General features: G+C 37.1%; 1 protein-coding gene across 1 annotated transcript in view; it reads right to left on the bottom strand.

Moving 5' to 3' along the window:
- ROBO1 (roundabout guidance receptor 1) overlaps nt 1–12330 on the bottom strand; it is a 751137-nt gene that overhangs the window by 4263 nt on the left and 734544 nt on the right. The window contains exons 28-29 of the mRNA XM_075516480.1: nt 9636–10045; nt 7648–7800 (exon numbers count right to left, since the gene is read on the bottom strand). Coding sequence (XP_075372595.1) covers nt 7648–7800; nt 9636–10045 — 563 coding nt within the window. The remainder of the gene's footprint in view (nt 1–7647; nt 7801–9635; nt 10046–12330) is intronic.

The raw sequence follows: 12330 nt of genomic DNA, 5'->3' as shown, positions 1-12330 counted from the left end.
CTGATGGGTTTTTTTCCAAAGCTTGAGCTTTAAAAATGCAAAGTAAAGACCACTCACTGCCTTTTCAAATCACAATATTGTCTTAAAAATCATTACAAAAAGCTGTAATAAACTTTAGGCACTTGGATATTAATATATCAGTTATGGATATCAACACAGAGTTAAAGATATTATCATATCTTTGCTGATATTTATCATTTTTGCTAAGTGCATTCAAGAACACAGCAGCTTGTGTTACAGTTACTCGGGGCCTTCAGTGTGCTGACCGTTAAAGCAAGTTGGCTGGCGTGTAAGAATGTGTATCAGATGCACTACTGATATATGTAAGGATAAACTATATTAATTATTGCATTCTTCTTTCAAAATAATAGGTTAATCTAACATACATATCCCTGATGTCTGTGGGTATCTCATGAGATACAAAAAAATCCACTCAATCAATGAAGTAACAAGCTCTCAGGAACAACAAAAAAAAGAAAAAACGACACACAAGACTTTTGAATTTGTCTCCTTAAGTTAGCACAGCTTAAGGGGTTCTAAAATTCTGTATATTTTAAAATAGTATTTATAAGGCACACATATGTTTTCCTTAGTTAAATTTTTCTACTCTTCCATTAAGACTTAAAACTAGAATGTGTAAACTGTTCATCAGGATACAATAGTGCTCTGTGGAATATAAAATGTGAAGGAAAAAAAATGTAAAAGTCAAACAAGAAAGCAGTTCACAACAAAGCTGTAGGAAAAAACCACATGCATATATATAAGAGAACAACACGTTAAAAAAAGTGAGATGTGAAAGTTTCTGAGGTTAATATTCTCAAGTGAGATTGCTAAAAAAAACCCAGCACTATTAAAAAACATAACTTCAGCATTTTATAATAGTGTGCATTCATTCTTTCTACTTCCACAAAAATCTTGGAGCAGCTGTGTTTTTCAAACACCATCACTATATATACAGCTAATTCAGTGTCTATTCAAGAGAACTTTTCAACTGAAAATTAACTAAATTGGGCCAAAAATAAAGGTAGTACTCCTGAATAAGAAAAAAATAGGCATACACATATATCTAACATACACATATAAATTCAGATATGGCAGATGCCAGATATTTTTAAAAGGTTTTCCAGTGACACAAAGCACAAATGACTTGATCTGGCCCTGTGGAAAGGTGTGGCAATGCAGAATTCAGTGCTCTATGCAGGCTTACTGGGCACCATACTCCACGTTAAACTGGTGACATAACTTGGAATTGCCCTTGACCAGTTTTAAATAAGACTACAAATTTTATCAGTTTTCTAGACACGGATCATGAGGAATAAAGATGTCATAAAGTTATTTTCCTAAGGTTGGATTTACTTCAGGTGAATGAGATTTGTAACATCATTTTTTCTGCATTAACTCCACTGTCTTGGTAAAAAAAACACAAAAAAAGAGAAAAAAAAAACAACCCACAAAAAACCAAACAAGCAACCAAGAAAAATTCTCCTTGTTCTAATTTATGGCTTGAATAAAGGACCAAACCCATTTAACAAGAAACACAGAAACTTCTTTCCTTCTATTCCTCGTAGCTAAGAACAAGTTGGACAACTGGCCTTATACTCCTTGCAAATTGTGTAGGGTAGTTTTTTTCAAACTCTGGCAGTTTTGGGGAACACCAGTTTTAGAGAGTAGCTAAAGGTAAACAATTGAATACGGACACTTAATTTAAGCATCTACTTAACACTCACCATTTGCGGATGTCTTTTAAGAAAAAGTGCTGCCATTTCCAAAACTTGAGAAGGCATAACGTAAATTAGCTGGAAGCCTGAATATACTAAGTGGCTGAATCAAAATAATTTTATTTATGCAGTGGGACTTATGGGACTATGAAGTAAGAACAAAGACAGATCTGTGGGCAATAGACCGGACCTGTTTAACTGAGGGAACTAAAACTGTAAAATGGAGAGGCACCTTCTGATTCAATACGACATTAAATACAACAGATTTTGGCAAGAAGGCACAGAATCAATTACGTTGCATTCCTTTGTTATCCATAATGCTTTAAACATGGTTTACAGTGGTAAGCTCTGTCCAATACACAACCTTAGCAATGAAACTCTGTAATTCCACACATCAAAGCAGCAGTCAGACTACCTCCTCTATGCATCTAAAAATGCCCTGTGAGCTCTAGCCACCAAAGAGTGAACCAAACCACTTTCACTGTGCTGCTCAGTCCTGTAGATGCTTAAATTCAATATGTGCCTTAAAGCGTGGACATTTGGATCACAGGGCTCCATAGCCATGTGAGCTTAAGTGTCAATACCTGCTCCAAAAATCTTGGTCTGAAGAAGTATATAACCTCTTACAATTCCAACAGCTAGGTGAAAATCGTGTGAAGACCTCAGAATAGCATGTGATATGTTCCTTGAAAGCCCAGTGCATCAGACCATGTCAGATCCAGCCCAAAGCTTATCAAGCACAATAACTGTTCTTCAAAAGCAATGCTGGAGATGGCGATGGTTCCCACCTTTTGCAGAATATTTTTAGTGATTATAGAACTTGGTCAAGATTTAAAAAATAAGATAAACTCTTCATTAGCCTGAAGAGATTCAAACAATATTTTCCTTTCTCTGGAAAACATCCTTCTCACATGTCTTCTCTCAGAAAAGGACACACTGAATCAGAAGTGGAGATACTCAAACTCAGAAGTGTAGGCTTCTGGAACCACAGTTGTTCATGCAATATCTTGTATCTCACATGTCCCACTCGCTGTCTCTATTAAGTTATCAGAGCACTGAATGGCCCTTCTGTTGAGCCTGCTGATGTAAAGGAAGCATAGGTACTTAATAGCAAGCCTTTTCAGTCACCCTTGGAGCCAGTCTCCAACAGTTGTGGCACAGCAATGTACTAGCTGAATACCAAAGGTGAGGAACAGCATCTTTCCTGCAGCCTATAAAATACAACTTGGAACAAACTACTTTATTCAAGAATCCTATCCAGCTACACAGGACAATGAACAAAGTGGTGTTAAGTCTTGACTATGGAAAGGAAAGATGCATTGATATAAAAAGTTTCACAAAACGGCAGTAGCTCTATGGTACAGTAATAACTAAAGAAAAATGATATTCTCTTTCAAGAACATTTTTGCAACCTGCAGGGAAACTATAAAAATCTTCATTATAACACAGTACTCCTTGCTGAGAAGAATCCTTTACAGAGGAGAAAAAAAAAAACTTTTCAGAGGTCAACACTATTACACCCCTGTGGTATTTATTTTAACAGCTCAGATCACAGAGAAAATCCAGATTCAATCTGCCTCCTTGAGTACAAACTGGCATACTTCTTGTTGAAAGGAAAATGGAAGCTTCCATTGTAATGAATAAAAAATAAATCACAAAGCAACATCAAACCAATATAAAGAACTCAGACGTATTTGTTAAAGGTCAGCTGTGCTCACATGTTTCATTCATGTCTATATATTACTGTTGTACTGCTTCCCACGTAACTAAAACAATTAATGGATGCCATTTCATAGCATGGTCTACAAGGCAAACCTTCCATATATGTCTCTTGAAAGGAGAGATGATAATTTTCTAAATGAGAACATATACAGGAATCATGGGATAAGCAAAACACTACTGGGGAAAAATCATCTGCTAAGTTAGTTTGGCACTGAAGTGGAGAAACCACAAATAAATACAGAAAGATGAATTGTAAGTAGTGACAAATGAGGGAAGTAGGCCTTATTAGGCAACTCTCTCTTTTAAGCTCTATTGGGCTGTAGATTTCTACAGTCATACCCTGAAGAAAACACAGAGTTACAGATTTGTTGCAGTATTGGAGAAGATAGAGAGTGATTTTTTTTTTCTATTGCATATTTATGCAGGCATGCAAAACTCAAGATTGTTCCTGACTTAGTAAAGCTTTAAGATCATTTAGATCTTAGGTTATTATGTATCATGATTCCTAGATACATAATAACCTCAGCTACTATTTATTTTCATGCTTTATCTTTCAAGAAACGTGGCTCAAACTGTACATAATAACTGGATGAATAAATAGGTACAGCAAAACCCAATATGATGTATAAAAGCAGTGGGCTGTTGGGTTGTAGGGGGTTTTTTTGCCTGTATGTACATTTACATAATGCTTTTATCAAAACAATTTTCACTCCACAAAAACTCCTTCAGTAACAAAATCAACATTTACAAAATATGTCACAATGGAATCAGAACCAAGGACTACAAAGAGAGCGGGTATCTGAAAACTTTTATCATTCAATAACAAGCTGGTCTTTAGCAGAGGTAAGAAATGCATTCCTACTTATTTTTTACCTTGCTGAAATTTGTGCAGAATAGATTTATTTGTACTGCACAGGCAGAGGGAGACAAAAATACAAATGATGCTGGCATGCATAATGGCCTAACATTTCAAAGTCAAAATTCAAGGAAATATTTGGCAGATATTCAATTGCCTTTTGTGAGAAATTCAGCTGCCCTAACGTCGTGTCATTGATAACACAGCTAAATAACTCAGTTACAGTCGCAACCAGTTAATTGTAAAAATGTTAGTATCTTTTCCTTCGGCACTCAGAGATTTAAAAAAGAATCAGTATTTAAAATCTCTTGTAAACTGTCAATGGCATAATTTCTATTGAAAGACCTACTGAATCAAAGCAATAACAAAGTACTTTTATCCTTTTTAGCTAAATACTTACAATTCCAAGGGCTTGTAACTACTAATAAATCAATTCAAGACAGCTCAGAAGAGATTTTCATATATATAATTTTAGAAAAGACAAAAATAGTCTTTTAAAATTTGGTTTCTTAAATTAAATATGTAAGTAGGTCAGGCAAGGTGGAGAACGAGGATACATCTGTTAGTTGGTTCTTGTAATGCACTCTTAGTAGTTAAGTCTCTAAAAGGCTAGATGAAGAGCAATTAAAAATTCATACATTTTAATCCTTACCACCTACTGAGCAAAGATTTTTAGCAACAAATATTGAGAACATTTCACCGCCTGGATGACTGTCAAGGAAGAAAATGAGTGAGCTGAAATCCCATTCCACATAAAGTAGAAACCGATTTGAACTAATGCTAGCAGAAAATGCAACATTGTTACTACTGATACAATGCAGAGTAGATCAGAGAGCACTTTCCTTTATTTAAAAAAGGGTAGTAGGAGACCTTTTACTGTTACATTAGTAACAAATGCACTTTCAGAAATGCCAACCCCTTTCACAAATCTTGCTGTATAAAGAAAAAAAACCCCAGATTTTTTTAAGTCTTACATGTATTGCTGCTGATAATACTCTTGGCATTTTCAACCATTCATGCAAAGAGTTTATTTACATGTCCTTTCTGTCAACCAATCATGGAAATTCTTCATGACACTGGTATTTCATGAAACTGCTAGCAAATACTAATTCAGGTAATTTGGGAACAGTAGAAAATTCTTTATATGTGAAACTAAATTCCATTTTAAAGGCTGAGAAAGTAATGAAGCAACGTATTTTTCTCTTTTTAGTATTTACTCAATGCTTCTAGCCACCAATAAATGCTTAAATTCAGAATACCTGCTTTGCTCTACTACAAACACACGTATGTTCACCCACTACGAGGAAAAAAAAAAATCTTCGTATCAGGCACTCCTTTTAAAAAAGATAAGTAACAGTGTGCCATCAAGCCAATAGAAGAACCTACGTATATCTGGGAAAGGCCAATTGTGCTTAAATATTTCATTCATGTCTCCATATGAGGAAGATGATTCATAGATGTTATTTTATAGATAATTCTAAAGGGACAATATAGTAGATGTGGCTATTAAAACAAATGGTTAGAATCTTCAGTAAGGTTCCAAATATGCTTATGTAAATGGATTGAGGGGAAAGAATAATAATAATAATAAAAAAATCAAAACCAAACAAGCCCTTCAACCTTTGAACTGGGTTTTATTAGTTCTGCAGAAATTAAAGCCATAATTTGCTGTTCCCTGAATGACCACACTGTATTGCACACTAAACAGGTTAGCAGAAATTCTTACTTAATTAGAAAATATGCTGAAGTAAGCAGGTGCTATATAACACAAAACAAATATTGATCATGATTGTCAAATCTATTGCAATATCTAACCACAATGCTCTATGATTTAACTTTGTATAATTACTTTCACAAAAACCTGTCATCAAATACAGGCCCACCTCTTATTTATTCCTGTGTTAGAAGAAAATGGCCCCATAAAACTCCTCTTCAGATTTTATTTCTGATGTCCTAGCTGTTGTGTTTGTATCGAGGTTTGATGCTCAGCCTATTATTCAGTTAAGAGCATTCTCTTCAAGAGAATAAAAGCTGATAAAATGTCCATAAAATCTTGCAAAATGCCATTACAAGGGTCTCATAAACATAACATTTCTGGTACAGTTTTGGGATTTACACCTTGTGTTGTCCTTTCACAGAAGCAAACACGCACAAAACCACTGTAATAACCTCTTGAAATCAGATAATATTCCAACAGCTCAGTTTCACTGACAGAAGGGGCCTGGGCATAAGCCAAGAGGCCCAGGTGCACTGTGTCATGCCAGTATTTAATGCAGCCTAATATCAGATAGATGCTAGTGAGAGAAAATACTCAGAATAAAGTACAGATAATAGCACGGACAACCACTCATTGCTAAATTACTTCTGCTCATCGTGCTGTGAGCTTTGTATTAAATTTTTTCGTCAAGTGGCAGGAATCACAGGGAGAAGTGGCTCAAAACTCCCTTCTTTGTAACCCTGGATAAGGATCTATAATATTAGGCTTTCATATGATAATGGCAAATGATGCCCCTCTTTGAAAAATTTCAGACTGGTAATGAAAGTCCTAATCAGATTGTTGTTGTGGAGAACCAGGAGGTGGGGAACGATGCCTGACTTTCCCCTCCCCCCCTTTAGCAAATTTAGCAAACTTGACAAGATGGGTTAAGTCTTGGAGAATTTATCTTACATGAATTTCCAACAAAGCCCGTGGGTTGTTTTATAAAACTGGAAGGTAGTGCTTTAATAAAAGCTGCACCACCTGAGGCATTTTCATTAAAGGCTCTCTCTAGACAACATCACAATGTTTGCATTATCCTCCTACACTCCCAAGAGAATACAAGCACTACCTTTTCAGCAAGAGTTGATATTGTGTGTGAAGGCATGAAAGAAGATGATTAGATTTTGCTTTTACTCACAAAGTAACTGCTTGCAACAATGCTGTGGTCAGGATTAAAATTAATTGATTTGTGTTGCCCACCATTTGAATGGTAAATTGTTTTTTTCACAAAAAGATACATTCTGAAGGTTTTAATAGTTAGTCATGTGAACGAAGATTTTAATCCTAACCACACATTATTCTCAATGACTGTACTATTTATGCTATCTGGGCTCTTAAATAATGACAGTAATTAGCCGATTAGGACACTACAGAAAGCAGGTGCAAGGGTCTGGAGTGGAAGCATCGATGTACAGTATTTAGGAACTCTGGCATTTAAAATGATTAATCTGTTCAGTGTGTTTAGCAACAGGAAACACAAATCACTGAATTCTGAAACATAATGGTATCTCTGTGGAAAAATTTCACACACACGCACTGAATGCATATTTAGAAAGGTTCACTGACGTTTTCACCCGTTTCAGTGGACTCACCATCTGTGTAGACTTCCCTGCGCAGATGTCCTGGCTGGTGTTTTTGCTTTTTGGCAGGTCGGACCTTCTGTATTACAACAGCACTCATGTTGCTGTCGGTAGACACGGGGCTGGTGGGTCTAGGACAGTGTGATGCATGAAAATGTCTACGGCCTGGAAATTGTTACAGAACAATAGCTATTATTTTCCTTATATAAAATATAAGACGTTTCATACTTTCTCTTTTTTCACATCAGAATGACCTAGCTATACAAAACCTGAAAATGTATTGTTGGAACAATAATAAAACTCTCATCTTTCCTGTAATCAGTTTAGAGTGAGCCGTGACTAAACCAAAGCATTTGCTGTCCTATCGGTAGGCAGGTTGGCTTAGTTTCACAGAAATTATCCATCTGGTTGGTAGCTGGTAGCTCCTGCCCCAGGAAGCTGAACAACATCAGCAGTCAAGCACAGGCAGGCTTCTTGCCCTCCAGAAACAACAAAACATTTCACTTTCAAAAGGGGTTTCACCTCCCCTAGCTCCGGCAGCACGAGGTCACCCGTGCCATAAGTGGAGCAAGTCACTAGCAGGTCTCAGGTACAGACACCCATTCCGCTGCTTTGCCTGAATTACCAGGAATGCACCGGGGATGTATGACTGGCATTTTATCACAGCTTATTTGCAGATAAGAAGTGTCACATTGTTAGGATGTGTAGTCAGGTACAGGTAATATAAATACATAGAAATCACTGCATAATATGAACTTGACTGTTGTAAAATTGTTTACCTGTAATAGGAATGGGATGTAAAAAGACCTCCTCTAAATATATAAATTCACACACACATAGACACACATATTTATATGGACCTATCTGTATAAAATGGATAAAATCCTGGCCCCATGGGTATGAATGGGAGTTTTGCCACCTACTTCAATCGGCCAGGATTTCATCCAGAATTACTAAATTACCTCCCCTCTTACTCTTCATGATGAACAGCTGTGTTGAAATGAAACAAAGGACTGTTACCTAGGAGAGGATATCAGAAACGGGAGGAAGGTTGCAAATCTGTGGGGTCAGGGTGGACGCAGTTGTGACAGAGTACCTCTTCTCCAGGTTTGGCAGTTTAATAGGATTGATTGGCAAAACATTCATGGATCTGCTTGAAACCTGCATCCCACCCTGCGGTATTCTTATTTCTTAGCTGAACTACAACAATATCCACTGGGCCTAGTTACTGATCAGGTTACTGATTACCTGTACATACACCCAGTGTTACTAGTAACCAGTATGTTGTAAAACACTAAATATTTCAAGTATCATATTTCAAATGTGCAATGGTGATTCAGGAGAAAAAAAAAAAGTAAGAAATATATGCACAAGGCCTTGCTGCATATTTATAATCTATAATCTAAACTGCAACTAATAACAGCTGCCAAATTATGAAACCAACACAAACCCAGTTCATCTCAATAATACAGCAGTAAGAGCTTGAACAGCATTCTCCAAAAGATAACAACAAAATATAAAACAGAGAACAAATACATTACAATTTTTTTTCAAATCCAGGGGAAATATAACTCTAAAGGTTTACTATTTATTTGGACATTTCAATACAGAGGGATTAAATCTCTCATGAAGAGACTGAAAACACTGGGAGCCTTATAATAGGAAAAGGATACAATTCTGTAATCCTTTTTTTTTTTTCCTCATTCAGTTCTGGTTCAACCAGCATTTTTCCTCATTCAACCAGCAGGGTTGAAGTTTGGCAATAATCAATAAGAACAAAAAAATTAGGAATTACTTATGCAAAACAATGCACAGCAGCAATTTCTTTGAACTGTTTCACCAAAACTCCTTTTCTGACTCTTCCACTAGTGTAAACTGACCCCCCCTCCTGAATTTCTAAATGTTGTAAGAACAAGAATAATCCGTGAAGCAGTTGTGGATAAATGCATTTCACAATGGCCATTTTTTTTCTCCTCCCATCAAACAGAGGACAAACTCACCTCCTGCTGCATCTTGCATTTGACGTCTGGCTACTTTCAGGCCAGCGTATTCCGCAGCTGCTGCAACAGCCTGTGCAAAATCTGCATCGGTAAAAAATGATCCATCTGAAGAGCTAACACTAGACCGCCCGCTTGAGATGTTATCTTCTTCAGAGGCTGAACCCCAGCCATTGATCATGGATCCTGTTACAGAGCTCTCCAAATCCCCAACGCTGGAGGCGGGTGTCTGCTCAAGACCACGCAAAAGGAGCCTTCTGTTCTGCATCTTGGCAACCTCTATATCTGCCTCATCCTCTTCCTCTTCTGGTGCATCAGTATCCATATCAGAGACCAAAGGCCCTGAGATATATCCATAGGTATGTGGTGGGGAGATAGGCCTTGGAGGGGGTGGAGGACTCACAGGTTGACGTCTATGTAAAAACACAAGGGTAAGAAGAATTGAAGTCACATAACATAGTCAGAGGAAATAGTATATTGATGAAAATGTTTCTTTTATTTCCCAACAAGCTTGACTTGCCTTTTTAAATCAACAGAATTTATATCTGAAAGGTTCACGGTTGGTTGGTTTTTTTTAGTTTTTATTTTTGCTGTAAATCAGTACTGACTGACAGCTATGTAGTTTAAAATCCGCCACAAAGAAATCTGATTTTTTAATACAGTTCCTTCGTCACTGATTTTAAAGAAAATTGGCTTATTTTGCTCCATAAACATTATCTTCCCTCCATCCACCCCAGTGATTCAGAAGGATATGAAAAGAGATATTATTTCATTATTTTTTAAATTGGTCTAGGTGATAATATAAAGAAAGAATTCTCTACCGTAATGTTACTTCTAGGTCTTAAGGATACCAAAATGCATACAGGTGTACGAGTTGATTTATTTTGAGCTTAAATCATCAGTAATGGTGTCTCCAGCTTAAAGAGGCAAAGTATTAGATATCATTAGGTCAACATTCAGTTTAGTTACTACTTCACTCAGAAGTCCCAGGTAGTAACATTGTCAACAGTTTTTCTTGACAAGGCCACAGGCATGCTCTTTAATTGCCATTTATTGTCCTGGAGAAGAGAAGGCTCCAGGGACACCTTATTGCAGCCTTCCAGTACTTAAAGGGGTCTTATAAGAAAGATGGGGACAAACTTTTTAGCAGGGCCTGCTGCGATAGGACAAGGGGTAATGGTTTTAAACTAAAAGAGGGTGTAGGCTAGATATAAGGAAGAAATTTTTTACAATGAGGGTGGTGAAACACTGGAACAGGTTGCCCAGAGAGGTGGTAGATGCCCCATCCCTGGAAACATTCAAGGTCAGGCTGAATGGGGCTCTGAGCAGCCTGATCTAGTGGAAGATGTCCCTGCTCACTGCAGGGGGGTTGGACTAGACGACCTCTAAAGGCCCCTTCCAACCCAAACTATTCTGTGATTCTATGATTTGTCTGATAGGAAGAAATACTTCTGCAGCAATGGCTGTACTGTTGGCTTTGCTTACCAGGAATTTCTACTGCAGCCTGCTTTGCAAAAACTTCCGAAGTAATTTTCCTTTGTCAATTTTTCCCTATTATTATCTCATTTGACAAATGGTGACTCTCATAAATTAAATCTTTTCTTTTGGGGGCGACACCATTTTTTAAATTTAGTAAATGGGAATACTTACTAATTTTGAAAGGAAAATTTAGCAAGGAAAAAACTAATACTTTGTGGCAACAGCAAGCTGGAACCTCCCTGGACTACATCATCTAGCCACTGTTTTCCACTTGCTGTATTAAGTACTGAATGGAATGAAGAAAAAGTCAGTTTGGGATATATACCCAACAATCATTTAATAACCCCCCTCTCCCCCCAGATCCCAGAAGCCATTGCTGCATGGGAATCTCTACCTGCCTTTGACTAGAGACCTTGCCCAATAAAGTTTTACTGCCTTAATTTAAAGCTCTTGTGACAACTGTCCTTGTAATATATTTGCCAGTCTTCCTATTCCCTAGGCTTTGGTATTAGAAGACAGGCAACTGGTTACAAAATATGTTAGCGTTCTTGAAAATACAGCTTGCCTGCCAACCTTTAAGGATAGGCTAATTGAGAGCAGCTGGTTCATGGGCATACAGAATTAACAATACTTCATTCACTTTATCTGATGCAGTGGTTCTCGCTTTAACAGTGACATCGTCTCCTATCTCAGCTCTGGCTTTAACATTGACATCATCTGTTATCTCACTAAATCTTTAGTTTTTTTATCTGCTTGTCCACTCTTCCAGAGCACAGATTTCTATTTCAGTTTGCTATACTTCTAGCAAGCTGACCGGACAGAGAAATATTAGAGTACACCATCACCACCAGAATAATATTCTAGATGCCTGGTTCTGATCAGAAATTGAGATAATATTCAGCAGAACTACAAGTAAAGCTAATAAAAAGTATGACAAACAGTATTTTAGACATTATTTTCACTATAAACCCACCATTTACAACCCCCCCGAAAACAATACAGAAAGGTACCACTCAGAATGTATTCTTAACTGGAAAGTATTGTCACACCATATTCAAAACAGACCCCCCCTCCCAGAATGGGCTACAGCTGTTGAGCACAGTACGTCCATGTCCTAAACAGCAATGCCATGGGTCATATCAACACTGTTAGATGGAAAAGGTAGTCAGCCAAGCCTTATAAACCAAGTAAATAGAATTACGTGAATCTTTTTTAACTG

Source organism: Mycteria americana, chromosome 1, assembly GCF_035582795.1.
Source record: "Mycteria americana isolate JAX WOST 10 ecotype Jacksonville Zoo and Gardens chromosome 1, USCA_MyAme_1.0, whole genome shotgun sequence".
NCBI classification, from domain to species: domain Eukaryota; kingdom Metazoa; phylum Chordata; class Aves; order Ciconiiformes; family Ciconiidae; genus Mycteria; species Mycteria americana.
The sequence above is the reverse complement of the archived record's forward strand: the minus strand, read 5'-3'. Positions and strand labels throughout refer to the sequence as shown.